We start from the raw sequence: 25,619 nt of genomic DNA on the forward strand, positions 1-25,619 counted from the left end.
ACTTACTCCGAGACTCTGCCATGAATAGAACCCACAATCTTATATCCCTCCTCCTCCTTCTTCTTCTGGAATTGAACTATGCACAGTTCGCCACACATTCCACTTCCTTCTGGTTCATTTCTATTTCCACCCCCATGTTATCAATGATAACAGTGCAGAAAAGCAGCCCTAGGGCTTATTGCGCAAGATTATTATTTTTTTTTAATGCAATATTTTACTGATGCGCACATGCGCTCCTGAAGAGTGGTAAAGTACTGGGAATTTTTAAAAACAGAACCATGCATACACTTTAATCAAGGCTGATGTGTGCGTGTTGGAGGATACCTTCGTTTGATTTTCAGGCTGAGCATATTGGTAACATTGAAGTGGAGAAATCTTCTGATGAAATGAAGGCTCCGACTCTACAGCACAGCGTTCTGCTTCAAATTTAGAAATAGAAAACAGCAGGACTGAGGATTCCTAATGCCTTTCAGAAACAAGACAAGGCAAACTGGAACTCTAAAACCTGAATTCAGACAGGGAGAATTTTGGAAGCGTCTCTGTCAGAGTTTTATTACCTTAAGGATATAAACCTTAAGAATTGCCGTGCTCTTTCAAAGCAGTGATTCATCTAGCCCAAAATCTCCTGTAGCGACCAGTCAAATATAATGGGGAAGATTATGTCTACTCTGACAGGGGCTGCAGGCAACAGCTTCACAGAAGCACATTGTCAGAGTAGATAATACTGATCTTGATGCATAGGAGTCCGCAAAATGGTGCCCCGGATACCTTTCCTGGCGCCCGAGTGTTTTTGGGAAGTCAAATGGGGCTTTTGCCTAGCAAGACTTCTGATTGGCCATTGGCAATTTGATTGGCTGTGCAGATGTTTTAAAACATTGCTTTGGCATTGCTTTGGCTGCTACCACAGCATAAGGATCTTCACTGTGTAGCTGAAGGCAAGCCGCAGAAGCCATTTTGTGGCTGGCTCCACCTCCTGTGGCTTTGGCAGACATTTTGTGGCTGGCTCTACCTCCTGTGGAAGCCATTTTGTGGCTGCCCCCAACATTCTGTGTCAGAGTCCCAGGAGTACCCACAGGCTTTAAAAGGTTGGGAACCACCGTGATAGATCAGTGGTCTGACAGAGCATAAGTGAGTTTCAAATGTAAATGGGTCTGGCAACTTCTGAACCCCTTAGACCCCATTTGGTTATCATGGGTAAAAGCCGGCAGTAAATCTCTTCATCTTACACAGGGCTTTTCCTGTAGAAGGAACTGCTTTTCATATAAGGGCACACACCCCTGATGTAGCCAATCCTCCTGGAGCTTACAGTAGGCCCTGTAATAAGAGCCCTGTAAGCTCTTGGAGGATTGGCTACATCAGGGGTGTATGGCCTAATAGGCAAAGGAGTTCCTGTTACAAAAAAAGCCCTGCTCTTACATATCTTCATTGCTCTTAAATCCATGTAAGCCACTGCCCGTTACCACATCTCATGGCAGTGTGAGTTCCATAAGCCAGCCACTCTGAAGAAGTGAGTAGTGACTCATGAACGCTCATACCTTGCCACAAATTGTGTTAGTCTTTAAGGTGCTGCTGGACTCTTGCTCTTTTTTGCCGCTCACTGTATGAAGCTGAACTTCCTTTTGTCTGCCTTGAATCAGTCTAGTATTCTACGAGAAGGAGGAAAGTTTCTTTTTTATCCGCTTTCTGAACTCTATGCAAAGTTTTGTAGGCCTCTGTAATGTCACCCCCTCAGTGGCTCCCCCCCCAACCCAAAATTAAAAAGGTTCAGTCACCTTTATCCTCGCCTCCAACCTCATAATCATTTAGGTTACCTTTTTCTGCCTACGTTGGCTCATAACGTGGAGATTGACCCTGAGAGGTAATGGAATAAAGATCCGTCACTCTCCACGGATTCAGCAATAGCATCTTTGTTCCTGTTTCAGAGAAAAATGTGCTAATTCGCTTATACCTTCCCCCCCCCCCCATGCACTTTTTTTTTTCCAGCTCTGGCAAGAGAACCGACCAGACTTTGTGAACATTCAGCTGTATCTCACTCAGACTGATGGAATACAGGTATGTGTGTGGAAGTGGAGAGGGCTGCGAAAGACAACAGCTCCAGTAAAGGGAAAAAAAAACAGAGAAGGGAAAATCTTTTGTTGGGCTATGTATATTTTGCTGAAGCACTAGGAAACTGTAGGATACGATATTGGGCAAAGGCAGGGGTCATTTTTGTAGAAATAGAGGTGCCAAAGCTCATTAGCACAACTCATTTGCATATGCCACACCCCCTGACATCACTGGAAGGTGTACTAAATTATATCAGTTCAGCATTTACCTTAAAATGCTTCTTGAATTATAATCATAATAAAACCTTCTTCCCATCATACTTCTAGAATTACTTTCGCCTATGTGGCCACAATGGCATGATGAAGATTTCCATTGGTCTGCTTTACATGTTTTGGTTCTTTCCCCATTTTTGTGGGGGGAAATGTTAGAAAGTTTGTCCAGTCTTAGAGTTCAGCAAAATTCTGACAGGGAGCCTGAGCCATGGAGCCCAGAAGCAATTATGGGGGGGGGGGAGTTAAGAAAGAAAGAGCACAATAAAATTTAGAGGTTCTGGAGCTCCACTCCTCTGAGCTCCTGCCCAAAATGAGGCCTGTGCATAGGACCCAGCTTTCTAAGAATCATCGTTTTTGCATATTTTTTTTTACTAAGCAAGTTTCTAGTCCCTCAAGGATGCAGAAGTGTGCTTGGACATATGTTAACCCCCACTGAAGTTTCAAATGCCAAAGGGTGATTAACACAAAGAATTCACTGCCATAGGAGGTAGTGGCGGCTACAAGCATAGACAGCTTCAAAAGGGGATTGGATCAACATATGGAGCAGAGGTCCGTGGCTATTAGCCACAGCGTATTGTTGGAACTTTCTGTCTGGAGCAGTGGTGCTCTGTATTCTTGGTGCTTGGGGTGGGGGGGGGGCACATTGAGAGGGCTTCTAGTAGTTCTGACCCCACTGGTGTACCTTCTGATGGCACCTGAGGTTCTTTTGACAACTGTGTGACACAGAGTGTTGGACTGTATAGGCCATTGGCCTGATCCAGCATGGCTTCTCTTATGTTCTTATGACTGATGGAATAGTATTTGCTGTTGGGGAAGTAAGGGGGGGGGGGGTCGTTGCCAATATCCTAGCAAGTTTCAAGCAGGATTCAAAATAGCTTCTGAATAAAAGTGCTCAAACTGAAATATATATATATATATATAATCAATGTTTTAAAAATCCAAAGAGATCAAGGGCGAAACCCTAACTTTTCCCAACAGTCTTTTAATGGAAATCCTCATCTTAAGGAAAATGTTACTCTCCCCCCTCTCCATCAGACATTAAGAACAAATAATATTTTTTTCAAGCAAAAAGTTGCATCACTCCAGACCTGAGAATCAAGCTGGGATACTAATCAGAGGACTTGGGAAGACTCCACGTTTGGGAAGTGAATCCCTTGGAGGAAAAGAGACCTTGTATTATTTTCCTGTGTTTTTGAGCAGGGCAGTCAAACAGATTGGACAGTTTTACATCACAGGAGGCTGTGTAGTTTGGGGGTCTATTCTGAAGCCCAGATTAGTAGGATAACAAGCTGTGGGTTGGGTAGAACCATGCAGAGTCCAGCAGCTGCTGAAGCATTGCCGTGACTGCCCACAGATGTACAGATGACGCCATATGCCAGAGGCATAGAGAGGACTGTTTTGCCAAGCAGAAACGTGTGGCGTGCAAATAGCCATAAGATAAGCCAGGTCGTAGAATAAGAAGACAACATTGGATTTATATCCCGCACTCTGCTCCAAATCTCAGAGTCTCAAAGCGGCTCACAATTTCCTTTATCTTCCTCCCCCACAACAGACACCTTGTGAGGTGGGTGGGGCTTTCAAGGACAACCTCTGTCAAAGCTATGGCTGACCCAAGGCCATTCCAGCAGGTGCAAGTGAGGAGTGGGGAATCAAACCCGGTTCTCCCAGATAAGAGTCCGCACACTTAACCACTCCACCAAACTGGCAAAGTATACCCCACATTTCAGGACCAAGGCAGAAGACCTAGGGCAGGGGTGTTGAACTCACTTATTATGAGGGCTGGATCAGACATAAATGAGACCTTGGCAGGCCCATGTGTGTCTGTGTGTCATGAAATGTAATGCCAGGTAGCAAAGATACAAACTTTATAAAGAACACAGACAAACACAAATATTTTTTTAAAGCTTAAAATAAAACATGCTTTAAACATTAGAACTCACTGGTCTTAAAGGTGCGTTCTTTGTATTTCTCCCATGGGATCCAGGGAACTGGGCAAAGGAAGCTCTGACTGTTTCCTTCCTTCATTCCTCAGGGAACCAGGAGGGGGAAGAGCCTCAGCCAATAGAAGGAAGAGAGGCTTGACTCGGTAGCTCTGCTGTGTGATTGAGAGAGCCTGGCTGTCAGGTCTTAATGATCTCTATTCCTTACACTGGCAAAGCAAACTATCCCTCCCCCTCTCCTCCCCAAGGGAGGAGCCTCAGCCAATGGAGAAAACAGGTTTTGCTCTGTAGCTCCTGTGCAATTGAGCAAGCCTGGCAAAGCAAATTGTGATGCAGAAGGAAGCAAGAGAGAGGGAGAAGGAAGCAGATGACAGCCAATTGCTTGGGGGCCTGATAGGAGCCCTCAGGCCCCCGGGTTTCATGTTTGACACCTGTGATCTAGAGAATCGAGGAAGTCGCAAAATGCTCACCATCCTTTGACAAAAGCAGCACAAAGAAGCCACCCAGGCATCGCAGGTAGCTCTAAATATACATGGTTTAGTCAACTGCCTCGTATGGCCAAATGATAAAAAGGAGGGGGCTGTGGCTCAGTGGAAGAGCCTTAGCTTGGCACGCAGAAGGTCCCAGGTTCAGTCCTGTAAGATCAGGAGCTCATTTGGAGGCATGTTTATTCAGAACTCTAATTAGGGTGTTCTTCAACAAAGACACGGGAGGACCCATGGCTCAGTGGTAGAGCAGCTGCTCGGCAAGCAGAAGGTCCCAGGTTCAATCCCCGGCATCTCCAGTTAGAAAGGACCAGGCAGTAGGAAACTGAAGGGCTCTTACCTGAAACCCTGGAGAGCTCTGCAGCCAGTCTGAGTATACAGTGCCTGACGCTGATATATTGATGGTCTGATTCAGGGGGTGGAATTCTAGCAGGAGCTCCTTTGCATATTAGGCCACACACCCCTGAAGTAGCCAATCCTCCAAGAGCTTACAAGGCTCTCTTTTTTCCTAATTTCTTGGAGGATTGGCTACATCAGGGGTGTGTGGCCTAATATGCAAAGGAGCTCCTGCTAGCAGGACCGGCTCTACATGTTTTTTTGAGGGAAGGGGGCAAAATTAAAAAAATGATGCTCCCTTATGGGCCATTCTATCTTATGGTCCCATGGAATACAATGGAATCCATTGGCGCCTGGGGCAAGCACCCCCCCCCCCTCTTCCCGTCCCCCCCAGCTCTGGCCCTGCCTGCCAGCATTCCATCCCTGGTCTGTTTCGATATAAAGCAGATTCACATAGGGCCCACTGCTGGGGAACAGACAGCTAGTAAAACGTGGTAGAGGTAGGGGGGGAAAGAGTTGACCATATAGTTCAGGCGACTAGCTTCTTGAAACGGCCATTGTGGGAGGAGGAAGAAGAAATGCAGCTTTATATCCCGCCCTTCTCTCTGAATAAGAGACTCGGAGCGCCTCACAATCTCCTATAACTTCCTCCCCCACAACAGACACCCTGTGAGGTCAGTGGGGCTGAGAGGGCTCTCACAGCAGCTGCCCTTTCAAGGACAACCTCTGCCAGAGCTATGGCTGACCCAAGGCCATCCCAGCAGGTGCAAGCGGAAGAGTGCGGAATCAAACCCGGTTCCCCCGGAGAAGAGAGCTATGGCTGACCCAAGGCCATTCCAGCAGGTGCAAGTGGAGGAGTGGGGAATCAAACCCGGTTCTCCCGGAGAAGAGAGCTATGGCTGACCCAAGGCCATTCCAGCAGGTGCAAGTGGAGGAGTGGGGAATCAAACCCGGTTCTCCCGGAGAAGAGAGCTATGGCTGACCCAAGGCCATTCCAGCAGGTGCAAGTGGAGGAGTGGGGAATCAAACCCGGTTCTCCCGGAGAAGAGAGCTATGGCTGACCCAAGGCCATTCCAGCAGGTGCAAGTGGAGGAGTGGGGAATCAAACCCGGTTCTCCCAGATTAGAGTCCAAACACTTCACCACTACACCAAAGCTGGACCAGTCTCACGGCCTTACTGCACATTATGATATACGTAAGCATGGGGACTCGCTGCCATATTGCAGCTACCAGTTCCCAATGGGAACTCCATTTAAAAGTACCACAGGGCCCCCTTTTGGATTTGGACCATGGCACAGGGGGAGCAGGGGGCTCTTGCCTCCTTTCATCCACCCTTTCCCCGAGATGAAATGAGAAGACAACTGCAGATTTATACCCCGCCCTTCTCTCTGCATCAGAGACTCAGAGAGGCTTACAATCCCCTATATCTCCCCCCCTCCCACAACAGACACCCTGGGAGGTGGGTGGGGCTGAGAGGGCTCTCACAGCAGCTGCCCTTTCAAGGACAACCTCTGCCAGAGCTATGGCTGACCCAAGGCCATTCCAGCAGGTGCAAGAGAAGGAGTGGGGAATCAGACCCAGTTCTCCCAGATAACAGTCCACACACTTAACCTCTACACCAAACTGGCTCCTGCTCGCCCAGCTGTTTCCCCCTGCTAAAACTACATGGGAGGGTTATTTCTCCAGTTTTGCTGCTCCACATGGAGTACCTGTGCACACAGGGCAAAAAAACTGGGGACTTAACACCCCTCCCCACACACACACACTGTAAATATTTTCAATGGGGGGGGGGGGCAGGAGCACATTCTTCCCCTCATAGTACCATTCTGACTCCTTGGGCTGTCTTTTGGGAAGACCCTTTGTGCATTAAATGCTTGCTGTATGCAGTCTTCCAATGGGGTCAGTACCCCCCCCCCCCCATTCTGAGAGCTAGTTTGGCGTAGTGGTTAAGTGTGTGGACTCTTATCTGGGAGAACTGGGCTTGATTCCCCACTCCTCCACTTGCAGCTGCTGGAATGGCCTTGGGTCAGCCATAGCTCTGGCAGAGGTTGTCCTTGAAAGAGCAGCTGCTGTGAGAGCCCTCTTGGCCCCACCCACCTCACAGGGTGTCTGTTGTGGGAGGGGGGGAGATATAGGGGATTGTAAGCCGCTCTGAGTCTCTCAGAGAGAAGGGCGGGGTATAAATCTGCAGTCGTCTTTTCATTTCATCTCGGGGAAAGGGTGGATGAAAGGAGGCAGGAGCCCTCTGCTCCCCCTGTGCCATGGTCCAAATCTAAACTGGGGCCCTGTGGTACTTAAATGGAGTTCCCATTGGGAACTGGTAGCTGCAATATGGCAGCGAGTCCCCATGCTTACGTATATCATAATGTGCAGTAAGGCTTTGAGACTGGTCCAGCTTTGGTCCAGCTTTGGTGTAGTGGTGAAGCGTTCGGACTCTACTCCACTGCTGTGGAATCAACTTCCTGAGGAGGTGCGGGCCCTACGATGCTTAGATCAATTCCGTAGGGCCTGTAAGACCCACCTTTTCAAGATGGCCTTCAACTAGTGACAAAGCTAGGAAATGCTGCTGAAAATGCTTTTAGTTACTGAATTCCACTGAAGAGCTAATGTTTATAACGCCACATTGTTAAATGTTAATTTTAATAATCTATAATTTTGTTTTAACCATGTTTTTATAAGTATAATTGATGTACAGTGTATTTTATGTTGTGAGCCGCCCTGAGCCTGCTTCGGCGGGGAGGGCGGGATAGAAATAAAAAAAATTATTATTATTATTATTATTATTAATCTGGAAGAACCAGGTTTGATTCCCCACTCCTCCATTTGAAGCTGCTGAAATGGCCTTGGGTCAGCCATAGCTATTGCAGAGCTATCCTTGAAAGGGCAGCTTCTGTGAGAGCTCTCTCAGCCCCACCTACCTCACAGAGTGTCTGTTGTGGGGAAGTAAGGTAAAGGAGATTGCAAGCCGCTCTGAGATTCAGAGTGAAGGGTAGGATATAAATCCTGCCAATTTGGTGTAGTAGTTAAGTGTGCGGACTCTTATCTGGGAGAACCGGGTTTGATTTCCCACTCCTCCACTTGCACCTGCTGGAATGGCCTTGTGTCAGCCATGGCTTTCACAAGAGTTGTCCTTGAAAGGGCAACTGCTATGAGAGCCCTCCCAGCCCCACCTACCTCACAGGGTGTCTGTTGTGGGGGGAAAAGATGTAGGAGATTGTGAGCCTCTCTCTGATTCAGAGAGAAGAGTGGGGTATAAATCTGCAGTCTTCTTGGACATATGGACATATGAAACTGCCTTATACTGAATCAGACCTTTGGTCCATCAAAGTCAGTATTGTCTACTCAGACTGGCAGTTGCTCTCCAGGGTCTCAAGCTGAGGTTTTTCACACCTATTTGCCTGGACCCTTTTTGGAGATGCCAGGGATTGAACCTGGGACCTTCTGCTTACCAAGCAGATGCTCTACCACTGAGCCACCGTCCCACTGTCCTATCCCCTTCCTCCACTTGCAGCTGCTGGAATGGCCTTGGGTTAGCCATAGCTCTGGCAGAGGTTGTTCTTGAAAGGGCAGCTGCTGTGAGAGCCCTCTCAGCCCCACCCACCTCACAGGGTGTCTGTTGTGGGGGGAGAAGATGTAGGAGATTGTGAGCCGCTCTGAGACTCTGATTCAGAGAGAAGGGCAGGGTATAAATCTGAAATTCTTCTTCTTGTTGTTGTTCTTCTCCCCTCCCACTCCAAGTGGAAGCAGATTGACCTGTGACAATTTGCAAAGCATGCCTTGTTTCTTGCAGGAAATAATTGGAGAAAAATACCAAGTACTGAACTCACGACTTTCTACAAGGCGACCTTGCTGGGAGCTCCTATTCAACGAAATCGCCAAGTGTAACCGACGGTAAGATTCCTCCAGCAGCTGGTGCAGTGGTTGAAGGATGGGATGGGGGGAATGAGATGGGTTTGGTCAACTGAGCTCATATGGAAATGACTTTGAGCTTTGATGCGGTCTTGTAATGCCAGAGCACCGTATGACTGGTGCTACATCAGGCGCGTCGTCTCTGAGAAACAGGGGCCTTTAAACAAAAGAACTGTCGGTTTCCACAGTCAGAGCCGTTCATCTTCCGCACAATGAAACAGTGGCAGATGGAGAAGGGCCAATTCTGCACATTTTCAGAAAGCATGCAGAGATTTTAATGTTTTTATCCGTTCTTCCGAGCCCAGTCAACATCTCATTTTTGGCACATATCGGGCCTTGCGATGGGAGGCACATTAGCAGGAATCATCCCTTTTGAAACGATGAAACGAAGCAATTGATTGGGCTTGCCAGAGAAATCGAACCTTTCAATATCTGGCCTACCCCAATGGGAATTTCTTCTATGTTGGTACCCCCCCCCCCCAACGAGTGCAGTTGCACAGCAGCCTAGTTCATTTCTGCAGTGTAGTGGTTAGAGTCTCATAGTGGGATGGGGAAGACCAGGATTCGAATTCCTGCTCTGCTATGACGTCTCACTGGGCAACCTCGAACCAGTCACATGCTCTCAGCCTGACCTACCTCGAAAGGTAGAAGAAGATGAAGAGGATGCTGGATTTATATCCCACCCTCCACTCTGAAACTCAGAGCATCAGAGTGGCTCCCAGTCTCCTTTACCTTCCTGCCCCTGTGAGGTGGGTGGAGCTGAGAGAGCTCTCACAGAAGCTGCCCTTTCAAGGACAGCTTTGCAAGAGCTATGGCTGACCCAAGGCCATTCCAGCAGTTCCATTTAAAAGTGCCACAGGGCCCCAGTTTGGATCTGGACCATGGCACAGGGGGAGCTGGGGGCTCTTGCCTCCCTTCATCCACCTTTTCCCCGAGATGAAATGAGAAGAAGAAGACTGCAGATTTATACCCTGCCCTTCTCTCTGAATCAGAGACTCAGTGGCTTACAATCTTCTATATCTTGTCCCTCCACAACAGACACTCTGTGAGGTGGGTGGGGCTGAAAGAGCTCTGACGGAAACTGCTCTTGAGACAGCTGAAGAGCTGACCCAAGATGGCTCCAGCAGCTGCAAGTGGAGGAGTGGGGAATCAAACCCAGTTCTCCCAGATAAGAGTCCGCGCACTTAACCACTACACCAGACTGGCTCTCTACCAACTGGGTAGTTATTGTGAGGATGGCTTAGAGGAGAGGAGAACAATCCCAGAAGCCACTTTGGGAAGAAGGGGTGGTATAAATGAAGTAAATAAATAAATAAGAAAGGAAAAAATATTTTGCCGTCAGGAAAATGCTAACAAGCCTGCAGATACAGGGTTGGTCCTAGATCCCAAGGAGTCAGCCCTGTTAGTCTGTTGCTGCAAAATACTAAAGAGTCCAGTAGCATCTTCAAGACTTAACCGTTTTTATCGTAGCATAAGCGTTTGAGAAACACAGCTCTCCCTAAGGAGAGCCAGTTTGGTGTAGTGGTTAAGTGTGTGGACTCTTATCTGGGAGAACCGGGTTTGATTCCCCACTCCTCCACTTGCACCCTCTAGCATGGCCTTGAGTCAGCCACAGCTCTGGCAGAGGTTGTCCTTGAAAGGGCAGCTGCTGTGAGAGCCCTCTCCAGCCCCACCCACCTCACAGGGTGTCTGTTGTGGGGGAGGAAGGTAAAGGAGATTGTGAGCCGCTCTGAGACTCTTTGGAGTGGATGGCAGGATATAAATCCAATATCATCATCTTCTTTGTCAGGTGTTTTTCTTGGACGGGGGCTGAAGCTTGGGTGTCAGCAGCCAGTATGCTTGGAGTGCAGGACTAGGATCTGGGAGACCCAGGTTCGAATCAATCCACCAATCAATTTATTCGGCCAATGACCAGCGCAAGTCAAAAGCAAAAAGCTATTCAGTAAAACATTTAAGAATAAAATTGATCTAAATATCACAGAAATATTTCTAAGCTTAAACATTTAAAATCCATACATAAGAATTTTAAATCTGGGCCTATTCTATAGCTCTAAAATTTAGAATCTATACCTAAAATGTCATGCCGAATTCTACAAGCAGCTGAGAAAAAATTTAGCACAGCTAATGGTGACCTGTGGATTTGCACCCATCAAAAGCTTCCTTAAAATATCTGCATCAGAACAACTTAAGTAATTATTAAGCAGAGGGGAAATTACATTCGATCGAACTTCCTGATAGAAACGACAACAAAACAGTACATGTTCTATAGATTCCACCTCATCAGTGCCACATGGAAGGGTTCTCTTCTTCATGGGAGTTTTTTTAAATCTCCCATCTACAACTGCAGACGAGAGGGTTCTGCATCTTTCCAAGGTGAAAGCCCTCCGTTGACTAGGAACCTCCAAAATGGAGAGGTAGGGTGCTTGGGGCATCCACATATTTTAGCTTCTCTGGAGTTAGGAAATTTGGGGTATCCTTGCTATCCCTTTGACACTCTATATCAAGCAATTCTTCTTTGATCATTGATCTTGCTTGATCATAACCCCTTTGTAAAACAAATTCTAAGGAGAAGCCCATATTCCGTAGCTTAGAGTAGATGGCCCTCTCCCAAGAGGATTGAACATTATCTTGCAGGACTAAAGCTGTCAAACCCTTTGGGTTGTGTACTAGTTTTAACCAAAAGTTAATAGAGGCTAGACTTACCCTAGCTTCCACTTTAACCAACTAGACGTAGACTGAGGATTCGTAGATTCGAATCCCCGCTCTGCCATGGAAGCTCACTGGGTGACCTTGGGCCAGTCGCTTGTTGACACCCTGATATATAGCTCACCAAGGTTGTTGTAGGGATAACATGGGGGAAGGAGAGAGTCATAAATCCTGACCTCCTTAGAGAAGGGCAGGGCCCCGACCTGGTGGAATCAACTCCCTACGGAGATTCGGGCCCTTCCGGATTTGTTACCATTCCATAGGGCCTGTGAAATGGAGCTGTTCCACCGGGCCTATGGTTGAGGCAAGCGGGCGTCCTCATTTCATTACACCATCTAACTGGCCTCCCAGCACTGATTGCCATCTCGATTGCTAAAAATCCAGCTGATACTGTTGACATTCTTTGGATGTCCAAATCGCCTGTGGCAGTTATGTCCTAAGTTATGCGTTCACACCATCCACGCTGAATAATTAATTTTGATCTAATGGTTTCATTGTATTAACTGTCTGATTGTTTAATTGCTGGTTTTAACTGTTTTACCATGTTGTGATCCACCCGGAACCCATTATGGGAAAAAGGCAGACTATACATTTACCAAAAATAAATAAATAAATAAATAACGTGCTCCAGGGCTTTATTTGTAGCAGGAACTCCTTTGCATATTAGGCCACACACCCCTGATGTAGCCAATCCTCCCAAGAGTTTACAGTAGACCCCGTAATAAAAGCCCTGTAAGCTCTTGGAGGATTGGCTACATCAGGGGGATGTAGCCTAATATGCAAAGGAGATCCTGCTACAAAAAAAAGCCCTGACATGCACAATAAATACACTTAATTGTTTGGCTTGCGATGCTGAACAGTAGTTTCCTCAAGATCCTCTCCAAGAAACCATGTTAGTCTGTTGCAGAAAGGGAAGCAGACCCATCTCTTAGTCTTGTAGTTTCTTTCCAGACTAGGAAGCGTGCCATGCAAAAGTGTGCCATCTGCTGGCGACTAGGTAGAGCACACCCTCAATTTCAGGGCCCCCCCCCCCCTTCCCTTTGGTTACATCTCACGTCGAAGCCATTTGTTAAGTCAAACCCTTTTGGATGGAGGGAGAAAAAGCATCATTTGTTTTCAGGCTGTGCCGTCTAAATGTGGAAGGCAGCCAGAATTATGAAACCATTCGGGCAGCTGTGGCTTGGTCTACGGGATCCAAAATGGACCCCAAAACAAATCCCTACCCTAAAGCGAGAGGAAGGTTGTCTGGAATTGAGCAGCTAGGGCCTTTCTGTCCCAGCTACAGAGAAGGGCCTCTGCCTGTTATAAAGACGTCATTATTCCAGCTGCTTGGAGGAAAGGGTCACCAATGTTTATTAAATTTGCAGATGATACTAAATTGGGAGGTGTTGCAGATACAGTAGAAGACAGAAACAGGATACAGGATGACCTTTGACAAGTTGGAAAACTGGGCTAAAACCAATACAATGGATGTTACCAGGGAGAAATGTAAAGTTCTGCATTTAGGTAGGAAAAATCCAATGTAGTTATAGAATGGGGGAGTCTTAGCAGTAGTATGTGTGAAAGGATCTAGGGGTCTTATTGGACCATACGCTGAACAAGAGCCAACAGTGTGATGCGGTGGCTAAAAAGACAAATGCAATTTTGGGCTGTATCAACAGAAGTATAGTGCCCAGATCACGTGAAGTGATGGTATCGCTTTGCTCTGTTCTGGTAAGACCTCACCTGAAGTATTGTGTTCAGTTTTGGGCACCACATTTTAAGAAGGATATAGACAAGCTGGAACGGGTCCCGAGGAGGGCGACGAAGATGGTGAGGGGTCTGGAGACCAAGTCCTTTGAGGAAAGGTTGAAGGAGCTGGGCATGTTCAGCCTGGAGAGGAGGCGGCTGAGAGGTGATATGATCACCATCTTCAAGTACTTGAAGGGCTGCCATATAGATGGTGTGGAATTGTTTTCTGTGGCCCCAGAAGGTAGGACCAGAACCAATGGGTTGAAATTACATCAAAAGTGTTTCCGGCTCAACTTTAGGAAGACCGTCCTGACCATTAGAGCGGTTTGTCAGTGGAACAGGCTTCCTTAGGAGGTGGTGGGCTCTCCTTCCTTGGAGGTTTTTAAACAGAGGCTAGATGGCCATCTGACAGCAATGAAGATCTTGTGAATTTAGGGGGAGGTAATTTGTGAGTTTCCTGCATTGTGCAGGGGGTTGGACTAGATGACCCTGGAGGTCCCTTCCAACTCTATGATTCTGTGAATGGCTGCAGAGTCAGCCTGTCTAATAGGTGATTGCCTAGGATGTTGAGGTGTTGGGGGGGCACACCAAAGGAGGCTTAAATGCATGGCTCTGTTGCTCAGGTGCATGGCATGATCAGCACCGGTGCTAGAGGCCAGGGCACACTCTCCTGGCTCGCCTTCCCCCATCCCCAGACAGCCTCAGTGCCCATGGAGAGATGCAGAGAAGAAAAGCAGGTGGCTACTGGCTTCACATTGCTCAGCTACCAGCAGTGGATCTTTGTCTGCCCGGGTCCTTGGGCATCCAGGTTGCAGAAGTATGCAGTTCATGGCAGCTCTGCACCCATCTGGACCACAGTGTGTGTGTGTGGGGGGGGAGCTCAAGTCATGGATGCTGCCAAAATCGTAGGCTTCCAAAAATGCCGAAACTCATTGGGCCTGCCCTGAATGGCTGTTAGCCATGAGAGCTAAATGGAACCTCCAAACATTGTTGCAGTGTATCTGGTCAAAGGAGCTAATAATAAAAAAAAGGAAAGGATTGTTGCAGTGTGTCTCTGAGCACCAGTCGTTATGGGGCAACAAGAAGGGGTCTCATCACCAGGTTTCTGGGGCCATCTGGTTGGCCACTGTAGGGGAAAGGGATGTTCAGTTAGAGAGTCTCTTGGTCTCTCCAGCTGGACTCATCTGACATTGAACACGTGGGCCTGTTTTTTTTACTGAATCAGGCCATTGGTCTGTTTAGGCGAGAGGTGATATGATCATCGCCGTCAGGTACTTGAAGGGCTGTCATGTAGAGGATGGTGTGGAATTGTTGTCTGTTGCCCCAGAAGGTCGGACCAGAACCAACGAGTTGAAATTAAATCAGAAGCGTTTTCGGCTCAACGTTAGGAAGAACATCCTGACCGTTAGAGCGGTTCCTCAGTGGAACAGGCTTCCTCGGGAGGTGGTGGGCTCTCCTTCCTTGGAGGTTTTTAAGCAGAGGCTAGATGGCCATCTGACAGCAATGAGGATCCTGTGGATTAGGCAGATCATGGGAAGGAGGGTGGGAAGGGTTGCACCAGTGCTTAGTTCTCTCGGCCTTTTCCTACACGCGCAGGAAATTGCTGATCACCCCTTTGGGGCCAGGCAGCAATTTTTCTCCTGGCCAATTTGGCCAGGAATCCTGGAGTGTCTCCCCCCCCCCCCAATCTTTTGTTAATCTCCTGCCTTGTGCAAGAGGTTGGGCTAGATGACTCTGGATGTCCATTCCGACTCTTATATCTGATTCCCCACTAGCCTTATGCCGCTCTCTCACTCCTCTTCTCTGCAGGGCTTCCGTCTGATTTCACACTATCTGCCCCAGGGCTGCAACTGGCTTCGCCTTTTTGGTGCAGCAAACGGAAACCGGTTTTTAGAGGATCTTGTTTGCTGTGTGAAAGAGGCGGAGCAAGTTGCAGCCTCGGGGCAGAGAGTGTGGAATCCGACCGAAGCCCCGTGGAGAAGAGGAGAGAGAGAACACCATAAGGCTAGTGGGGAATCGGCCTATGATTCTAGGTTAGTCTTGTTTACTCAGACTGGCAGCAGCTCTCCAAGGTTTTTTGCTGAGGTGTTTCAGGCCACTTACTATCTAATCCTTATAATGAGAGGGGATTGAACCTGGGACCTTTTCCATGCCAAGCAGGTGCTGTTCCCCTCAGCTGTGGTACCCATCCCCTCCTAAGAATTAACCTGATTTTTTTTTCCATTTAAACATGAGAAAGGAAACTGACAAGGAGCCATGAAGTTTTCTCAGTTCTAAGTGCAGGGCTCGCCTTGTTCCAGAAAGAGCTCGGTTTGCCCTTCTGCCTGGAATGGAAGTTTAATTTGTAGAAATCAGCCCCTGAAGCTTTGCAAAGCATGGGGCTAAACATTGTTGATCACCTGTTAATTGCTGCAGGCCCAACTGCTGTTAAGGGAACGGCTGCAGGGGTTGGTGGTAAAGGTGGCAGCTCTCCGTCAGTTCATTTATTCTCATTCTGTCTGTCTCTCTCTCTCTCCGTACATTCTAAGTTTCATTCTGGACTGCTTCTATTTGGTTAATTTTTTTTAAAATAGTTGCCTTGGAAGCACAGAAGTTGTATGCAATATCCCCCATCTTCCATGTTTCCAGATTAAGGGACAAGTGCTGTTCAAACAAATTACAAAGGTGACCTGACTCCAATTGTGACAAAAGAAAGAAATTTTACTTACAAAAATAGAAGCACATTTCACATGATATATTCATGACATATCCGTGTATTAACTTGCTGGGAACAGATTAACTTCAAAAAAAAAAGGGTTAACTTGCTACAGCTCCAAGCCCAGGTAAGAAAAAGAAGAGAAGAGGCCCTGTATAAGATAAAACAGAAGGCAAGTAAGGGCCCAAGAGGCTCAGCATTTGACCAATGAAAGGGTAGGGCCCAGTGTACCCCAGTGAGAGAGTTCTCTTAGCCCTTTCCCTCCTGTGGAGATCGATCAAGATGGGTAGTCATGTTAGTCTGTCTGCAGCAGTAGAAAAGAATTAAGAGTCCAGTAGCAATTTAAAGTCTAACAACATTTGTGACAGGGCATGAACTTCTGTGAGTCACCACTCACTTCTTCAGTGACTCATGAAAGCTTATTTGTTGTTGCTGTTCAGTCGCACAGTCAAGTCCGACTCTTTGCAACCCCATGGACAAAGTCACGCCAGGCCCTCCTGTCTTCCACCGTTCTCCGAAGTCTGCTCAAATTCGTGTTTGTTACATCAGTAACGCTGTCCAGCCATCTCATCTTTTGCCGTCCCCTTCTTCTTTTGCCTTCTGTCTTTCCCAGCATCAGAATCTTCTCCAGTGAGTGCGCCCTTCTCATTCGGTGGCTAAAGTATTTGCGCTTCAGCATCTGACCTTCCAGGGAACAGTGTGGGTTGATTTCCCTTAGGACTGACTGATTTGATCTTCTTGCAGTCCAAGGGACTCTCAAGATATACCCTGCCTCAAATTTTGTTAATTTTTAAGGTGCTCCTTAAAAATTGGTCTTTTTCTGCCTTTTCCTCCCAGATCCTCTTGCGTGCAAAGTTACAGTATCCAACAGGTTCTACTCACAGTTCTTTCCCTTTCCTCTCCACTGCATTGAGCATCTGATGATGTGAGCTCTCTGGTTCACGAAGGTTTACTCTTTAACGACTTTCCCTAGGCTGCTTCCCTGTGGAGGAGTTTTGCAGGAAGTTCCCATTGTGAACAGGGACACCTAGATGACATCTGGCTCCCATCCCCACCCCCTCATTCTGAACCAAAGATGATGTATGTGCCACATCCATAATGACGGTTATGGAAGACAATACTGACTTTGATGGACCAAGGGTCTGATTCAGTATAAGGCAGCTTCATATGACGGTCTACTTTACCTTCTGCGGCGGGTGGAGGAGCCTAAGCTTTGCCTTCAAACTTTAGAATTCAGCTGTGCACCCCCGTCCCCTTTTAGTACTTTCAGGGATTTCTTCCCTCTTTCAACGCCAAGCTGTGCTATAGCATTACAGCGTGGTTCAGTTAGGAACAGGGAAGAAGAAGAAGAAGAAGAAGAAGAAGAAGAAGAAGAAGAAGAAGAAGAAGAAGAAGAAGAAGAAGAAGAAGAAGAAGAAGAAGAAGAAGAAGAAGAAGAAGAAGAAGAAGAAGAAGAAGAAGAAGAAGAAGAAATAGGATTTATATCCTGCCCTTCACTCTGAATCTCAGCGGCTTGCCATCTCCTTGACCTTCCTCCCCCACAACAGATACCCTGTGAGGTAGGTGGGGCTGAGAGAACTCTTACAGCAGCAGCCCTTTCAAGGATAACTCCTATGAAAGCTATGGCTGACCCAAGGCCATTCCAGCAGCTGGAAGTGGAGGAGTGGGGGATCAACCCGGTTTTCCCAGATAAGAGTCTGCGCACTTAACCACTACACCAAACTGGGAAAGGAAAGGGGGCAGGGTCTGGGCTTGGGGGTGTGGGATAACAACAAGAGCATGTGGACACTTTCTACCCACTCCTGCCCTGCTTGCAGCCCCTCAAGGGGGCAAACCCAGGGGCCATTTGTGGTTAAGAAAATGGCATGAGAGAAGGCTGAAGCCATTTCTACTCCTACACAGTAGACCTGATCCAAAACACAGACCCCCTGCGGTAATTGGGGAAATCAGTTCCCAACGCTATTTGAGGGGGAAAGATTCAGGTCTGGGGAACTCCGACCTAATTGGTCTCTCTCTGTTTTTAAAAGGCACATGTAGTTTGATGTCCGGAAGGATTAGGAACGCCTGCAAAGGTTGAGCGCCGTAGATCAGCCAGTCCTTCTGCTTAAGCTTGTTTTTCTTAATTATTTTTATTTTGTTTTTATTTGTTTTGTTTTATATCCTGCCCTCCCCGCCAAAGCAGGCTCAGGACGGCTCACAACATAAAACGTCACAGTAGTAAAACAATACATCCTATAAAAATAGTACATTCAGTAAAATTAAGCATTCTAATAATTAAAACAGCATTTCATTTCATTTGATACTAAGATCGAAGTGTTGTATCATTCCATTTTTCAGTGCAACCATCTTCCATCTACTATGCAGGCTCTATGTTAATTGAGGCCAGCTGGAAGAGGATGGTTTTGCAGGCCTTGCGTAGCTAGCCAAGATCCCTTCTCTGATGGGTGATGTTGCCAGGTAGCACTTGTAGATTGTAAAGTAGCTGTATTTCTTTCAAAAAATAGGCGGCAACATGTCTGCGGGACCGCCTTGCCCCACATGTTCCCCAGAGAGCACTTCGATCAAGCACTCAAAATCTTTTGGTCATCCCTGAGCTAAAACAAGCTAGGCTTAATTCCACCAGAGCAAGAGCCTTCTCGGTTCCAGCCTCAATACTCTGAAACACCCTTCTAGAAGCCATCAGGGCCCTGCGGGACTTTATCGCAGTTCCACAGGGCCTGTAAGGCCGCACTGTTTCGGATGGCGTATGACATCTAATGGGAGAAGGTTGCCACCACATCTGGATCTGTCGCACTTTAGTACTAACTGCCTAGGATCTGTACGCGTTGAGAAAGGAAATATTATATCCCTGAAGTAATACCATTGCAATTTATCTGATTGTTTTATTGTTTTAATATTGCTTACTGTTTATTTTTATGTTGCTAGAGGGACAGTGGCTCAGTGGTAGAGCATCTGCTTGGGAAGCAGAAGGTCCCAGGTTCAATCCCCGGCATCTCCAACTAAAAAGAGTCCAGGCAAATAGGTGTGAAAAAACCTCAGCTTGAGACCCTGGAGAGCCGCTGCCAGTCTGAGAAGACAATGCTGACTTTGATGGACCAAAGGTCTGATTCAGTATAAGGCAGCTTCATATGTCCATATGTTCATATGCTAGCCGCCCTTGAGTCTGCATAGAAATAGGCGGGATATAAATATAATGTACATAAATAAATAAATTCTAGGTTGACTTCATGTTTCTGTAATCCTTCTTCTCGGCCGCAACTAAGATCAAACCAGTGCTTCTTAAAGTCCTTACTCCGGCTTTACACAGCTCTCAGCGACTCATCACGGCGCTGTAGTTCAGGACACACTAATTGCAAGTGCATGGGACTGTAACTTTTAAGAACTTTGATCAGGGTTCGTGTTCTAAGTGCAGTGATATGAATGATGTATGTAATAATGTGAGAAGCGTAACATGCTCTTTTGATGTGTTCCGTGAATATAATAGAATTTGATTTTGCAAAGGATTTAAGTGGTTCTTTTAAGACTTTTTCACCAGCGATCTTTGTTGTTCAATCCATCTGCGGTGGTTTCCCGTGTGTATGTAAGTTCGTTGCTGGCAGTATGCTTTTTTTTTCTTAAGTGGTGGAAATAACCAGGGGTGGTGTTAGATAGGAACATCTGGAACTGTCAGCTTCTGGGCCCCCAGCTCCGACAGTTGTTAATTGTGACATTCCCACAGGAGATTAGGAGCGTGAGACCCTCGCAGCGGGCTCTGTCAATCTCGGATCGGCTCTTCAGGCACCAGCCTAATTAAGCTAATTACAGCCACCCACAGGAGGCTGGCCTTACGAAGGCGGGCAGGTGTCAAGCAAGTCAGGCCCAACGAGGGGTCTTTTCAGACCAGGGCTGACCCTAGACTGTCTGGCACCCCTAGGCAAGGCTAACTTCTGCCGCCCCCCCCACCAATAAGGTCACTGAGTCACATGGGGGGACGCCCAATTAGGCAGCCCCAGAAGGCCAGTGCCCTAGGCAATCACCTAGCTTGCCTAGTGGCAGGGCTGGCCCTGCTCCAGACCAATTTTGGGGAGTTCTAAAGACTCTGCCTTATTGTACAAACAGAGGCCAATTTCCCACTCACCATACGCCGATCTCACGTTCCTCTTCTCAGCAGGGCTTCCTTCTGATTTCACACTCTCTGTCCCCGGGGCTGCAAGTAATGTGGACGTTTCCACGCGGCAAACAGAAACTGGTTTTTAGAGGTTTCTGTTTGCGGCGTAAAAACGCCAATGTTACTTGCAGCCCTGCGGCAGATAGTGTGAAATTGGAAGGAAGCACCGCTGAGAAAAGGAACAAGAGAGCGGCAAAAGGTGAGTGGGAAATCGGCCAGAATCTTGGAAAGCGCCGTAGGGAACTTGGAGGCACTTAGGCAAGACCCCTGTTTGGAAGTTTCCCCAGAGGAAATAAGGTTGTGGAGCAGCCTGTGATTGGCTAGAAGCTCAGGGAGGGTCATGATCTCGTGTGGGGATAGTGCCTGGTGGGCAGGTGGCTTCAGATGGTTGTGAAGGTAAACTGGAGGAGGGGAGAAAGATGTCATAAGTGGCTTTGGGTCCCCACTGAGGAGAAAAGCAGTGTCTAAAACAAGTAATATTTCTACCTTGTCAGGATGGCAGAGGTCGGGTGGGTGGTGAGAGAACACATGAGGACCCCAAAATGTGGTGTGGGTCACCTCCATCCCATGGAAAGAATCTGCCTGCTTTTATAATCTCTCCCTGGAGTTGGACTGACATAAACCCCTAGAACAGAAGTCTCCAGCCTTTTTGAACCTGTGGGTGCCTTTGGAATTCTGACACAGAGTGGTGAGCACAATCACAAAATGGCTGCCACAGGAGAAGGAGGAGCCAACCCCAAAATGGCCACTGTGGGAGATAGAGGAAGATAGAGGAATGTGGTAGATAGAGGAATGCAGTATTTTTTTTTAACTTCACTGGGAAAGAGGAGTGTGAGTGAGAATAATACCAGCCCTGGATTGGCAACCAAAACAAACGGCGAGACCCAGTTTGGTGTAGTGGTTAAGTGCACAGACTCTTATCTGGGAGAACCGGGTTTGATTCCCCACTCCTCCACTTGCAGCTGCTGGAATGGCCTTGGGTCAGCCATAGTTATCACAAAGCTTGTCCTTGAAAGGGCAGCTTCTGAGAGAGCCTCTCAGCCCCACCTACCTCACAGGGTGTCTGTTGTGGAGGGAAGGAGATTGTAAATCACTCTGAGACTCTGAGATTCAGCGTATAGGGTGGGCTATAATCCAGTATCTTCATCATCATCTTCTTCTATCTGCACAGCCAATCAGATCTCCAGTGGCCAATCAGAAGCCATGCTGGTCAAGAGCACCATCTGGCCACACCAGTTTTCTAACAATGTTTGGTGGTCACCAGGAATGGTGCTGTGGGTGCCATAATGACCATGGGCACTATTTTTGGGGACCCCTGCCCCTAGAAGCAACCCACACAGCTAAGAGGCCACCAGTGGGATAGATTCTGTGTCTAGCGTGGAGTGATCTGACGCTTTTCCCAAGTCCTCTGTAAATGCTAGAGAAGCCAGGGAGCAGGTTAAGAGGTTAGTGGTGACCACAAACGATAACTGGATACCAAGAAGGTCCAAATTCCATTTTTTGGCTCCTTGCTCTGTAGCCCTGGTTTACTATTTTAGCGCAATTTTGGTGACCCTGTTTTCATTCTCAACAGGAAAGACCGTCGGCGTTTTTTGCTGTGGACCAAACAAAATCTCCAAAGCCCTTCACAAGCTGAGCAACAGCAGCAATTCTTACGGGACGAGGTTTGAGTACAATAAAGAATCCTTTAGCTGAAATCCGCAGGGACTGAGAAGGACTGTCTGGAAAACTAAAGTGCAATTTTTAAAAAAAGAAAAAGAGGGGGGGGGGAAAGACTTCAGAATCTGCAGCTTTAGCCAGATGCCATGTACCAAAGAATAGCAAAGGTATTTTTTAATTATTATTTGTTATTTATAACTATTTAAAAACCTAGGTAGCAAAGGACACCCAAAAATACATCCTTGGCGATTCTGCCCCAAACCAAAACATTCTTAGAAGCCAACAGGCCAACTTTTACACCCTTTGAATTAGCAGAATACAGTTAGAGATTCATAGTTGCTCGTGCAGTTCGGTTCAAGATCAATCCATGCAGTAGCTGAAATGTCCTCACCAAAGGCTGCGAACCCCAGAAATTGGGATCGGCTGAATGAGTGCTCGATTGATTGGACTGGAGAGAGAAAACCGCTTACATTTGAAGTCAGATTCTGCTCTGCACTGGCAAGTGAATAAAAAACTGCTTTGAAATTGAAAGTTTTCTTCTGTGCAAAGATTAATTCTGCCAGGGAATACGGGGAAAGGGGCTTATATAACGTCCCATGGGATGCAACAGACAAATGTACAAGATGGCTGCATCGAATCTGAATTCCAAATACTGGCTTCATAAAGTTTCACAGATGAGATATGTAAGCTGGACGGATGGATTATTGTTTCTTAATCAGCTTTCCAAATGATGGGACAACAGTCTTCTTGCCACTGCAGGATTGCCCAGCTAATATGTATGTATTTATTTTATTTCAGACATTGCCTTGCACTGCAACTCGGTCCCCAGGGCAACAAATGTTACAACATTAAGACATGCATTAAAAAAACTGCTTTGAAATGGAAAGTTTTCTTCTGTGCAAAGATTAATTCTGCAAGGAAAATGGGGAAGGTAGGGCCAGAAGATAGGACCAGAACCAGCGGGTTGAAATTAAATCAAAAGAGTTTCCAGCTCAACATTAGGAAGAACTTCCTGACTGTTAGAGCGATTCCTCAGTGGAACAGGCTTCCTCGCCGGGAGGTGGTGGGCTCTCCTTCCTTGGAGGTTTTTCAACGGAGGCTAGATGGCCATCTGACAGCAATGTGGATCCTGTGAATTTAGGGGGAGGCATTTGCGAATTTCCTGCATTGTGCAGGGGGTTGGACTAGATGACCCTGGAGGTCCCTTCCAACTTTATGATTCTATGCCAAATATTAAAACCTTTAAAAAACAGTTTTTAACTCTGTCATAACGTAAGAAGAGCCCTGCTGGAATCAGACCAGTGGTCCATCTAGTCCAGCATCCTGTCTCATCCAGTGGCCAACTCGTTCCTCTGGACAGCCCACAACAGGGCATAGAGGCATAGATCTTCATAACATAAAAAGAGCCCTTTTGGATCCAGAGCAGTAGTCCCTCTAGTCCAGCATCCTGTCTCACCCTGTGGGCAACCAGTTCCTCTGGAAAGTCAACAACATGGCGGAGAGGCTGAGGCCTTCATGAGAACATCAGAAGACTCCTGCTGGATCAGACCAGTGGTCCATCTAGTCCAGCATCCTGTCCCATTCAGTGGCTAACCAGTTCTTCTGGATGGCAAACAACAGGGCCTAGAGGTGGAGGCCCCCCTCAGCCACCATGGTTAGAAGCTTTTGATAGACATCCTCCATGAATCTAATTTCCCCTTGAACACTGTTTATTCCTGTGGCCATCAAACTGTGACAACGGAGTTCACATTTTAATCTCTCTCTCTCAGCAGTTAAAACAAAACACATAACCACACAGAGCACACAAACAGGGGGGGAGGGGTAATAAGAGTTAGTGGAAGACATCAAATAGTCTCCTCTCGTTGGTGGAAGACAACAATAGAGAGATACAAATCTCCTGGGGAGGGAGTTCCAGAGGATAAGATAGAACCTTCCGGAACCCTGCAGGCTAGATGACAAGGGGCCCAGCAGCAGCTGTTCAGCACCACACTCTGAAAACTATCTTTGAGGTAAGACCCAAACCGCTGCAAAATAGTGCCTCAGCCTCCTAGTCTCAAACCCGTAAAGGAAGTCCAGGAGGATATCATGATCAATGTCATCTCAAGACAGGTAGCCATGTTTGTCTGTAGCAGTAGAAAAGAGCACGGCATGCATTCCCACTACACTAAATAATGGGTTTTTGCAACTGGATTTTTACTGTGTAAGAATAGCAACAATCCAGTTGCAGAATGCATTATTTGGTGTAGTGTGAACAATAGCACCTTAAAGACTTAACAAAGTTCATAATAGGGGATGAGATTCTGTGACTCACTGGCTGACTTCTGTGAGTATGAGATCCTGTGAGCCAATGGCTCAACATTAGGAAGAACTTCCTGACCGCTAGAGCGGTTTCTCAGTAGAACAGGCTTCCTCGGGAAGTGATAGGCTCTCCTTCCTTGGAGATTTGGAAACAGGGGCTAGGATGGCCATCAGACAGCAATGTGGATCCTGTGAATTTAGGGGGAGGCAGGGCTTCAATGCAGCAGGAGCTCACAGGCACAGCTCCTGAACCTCCATCCAGGGTCTGTATGCTGTGGGAAGTTCTCTCTCCCTGCTGCAAAACAGATCCCGGGGCACATGCCATTGAGATATGCTCCTGCGCCTTTTTTTCTACAAAATGACCCCTGGGAGGAAGTATTTGTGAATTTTCTGCATTGTGCAGGGGGGTTGGACTAAGGGTCCTCTTCCAACTCTATGATTCTCCAGATACCTGAATGTTCTGATATTCTTCAGATGGTACTGAAGAAGTGAGCAGTGACTCATGAAAGGTACCGATCAGAAATTTTGGTCCAGCAGGGCTTTTATGACCTTACGCGTTTTGAGCACAGAGAGAGCTACCCCTACCATAATTTTGTTAGTCTTTAAGGTGCTACTTGACTCTTGCTCTTTTCCAGGGGTGGAATTCTAGCAGGAGCTCCTTTGCATATTAGGCCACACACCCCTGCTGTAGCCAATCCTTCAAGAGTTTACAAAAAAAGAGCCTTATAAGCTCTTGGAGGATTGGCTACATCAAGGGTGTGTGACCTAATATGCAAAGGAGCTCCTGCTGGAATTTCACCCCTGCTTTTTCTAATGTTTATCACAGTATTGTCTGTTCAGACTGGCAAGTGGTCAGGTAGAGGTCTTTTCACATCACCTACTGAAGACGCCAAGGGACTGAACCCAAGACCCTTCTGCATTCAAAGGAGATGGCCTTCCACTGCAAAGAACTCCTGCTTTTTGTTGGACTTTACCAGCCTATTGTTATTGTTCAACACTCAGATAGGACTGAAATGTTCCCTCTAAGCTGCATAAGAACATAAGAGAAGCCATGTTGGATCAGGCCAATAGCCCATCGAGTCCCAACACTCTGTGTCACACAATGAACCTCCTGATGGTACTTGGGGTTTTTTTTGGCCACTGCAGAATCTTGTGAGCAAAAATTCTACTTTGTGAGCCACAGGCATGAAAGTTGTGAGCTCTTGCATAAATGATTGTGCTCTGGGGCCATTTTTTCCTAAGCGAAAACAAAAATGTGTGAGCTGGAGGCTAAAAAATTCTATGAGCTCGCTCACGTTAACTCAGCTTAGTGGGAACGCTAGCATTGGACCATGATGTATACATAACATAGCATGAAGGTTTGTCAACCCCACCAAGTAAACAAGAAGTTCCACC

General features: G+C 47.1%; 1 protein-coding gene across 6 annotated transcripts in view; it reads left to right on the top strand.

Annotated features, from left to right (window-relative positions):
• The window catches only part of NOX4 (NADPH oxidase 4), a 191,178-nt gene extending 168,727 nt beyond the window's left edge, over positions 1-22,451 (top strand). For 3 of the 6 annotated variants that reach the window (XM_060234959.1, XM_060234962.1, XM_060234960.1), the window contains exons 15-17: positions 1,984-2,052; positions 8,870-8,970; positions 21,846-22,451. In XM_060234959.1, the coding sequence (XP_060090942.1) occupies positions 1,984-2,052; positions 8,870-8,970; positions 21,846-21,903 (228 nt within the window). In that variant the 3' untranslated portion in view covers positions 21,904-22,451. Of the gene's footprint in view, positions 1-1,983; positions 2,054-8,869; positions 8,971-10,691; positions 10,696-21,845 lie in introns of those variants that run through there. The other 3 variants (XM_060234963.1, XR_009555216.1, XM_060234961.1) reach the window with 3 other exon arrangements.
• The last annotated feature ends 3,168 nt before the right edge of the window (positions 22,452-25,619 follow it).

Source organism: Heteronotia binoei, chromosome 3 (assembly GCF_032191835.1).
Source record: "Heteronotia binoei isolate CCM8104 ecotype False Entrance Well chromosome 3, APGP_CSIRO_Hbin_v1, whole genome shotgun sequence".
Classification (NCBI taxonomy): domain Eukaryota; kingdom Metazoa; phylum Chordata; class Lepidosauria; order Squamata; family Gekkonidae; genus Heteronotia; species Heteronotia binoei.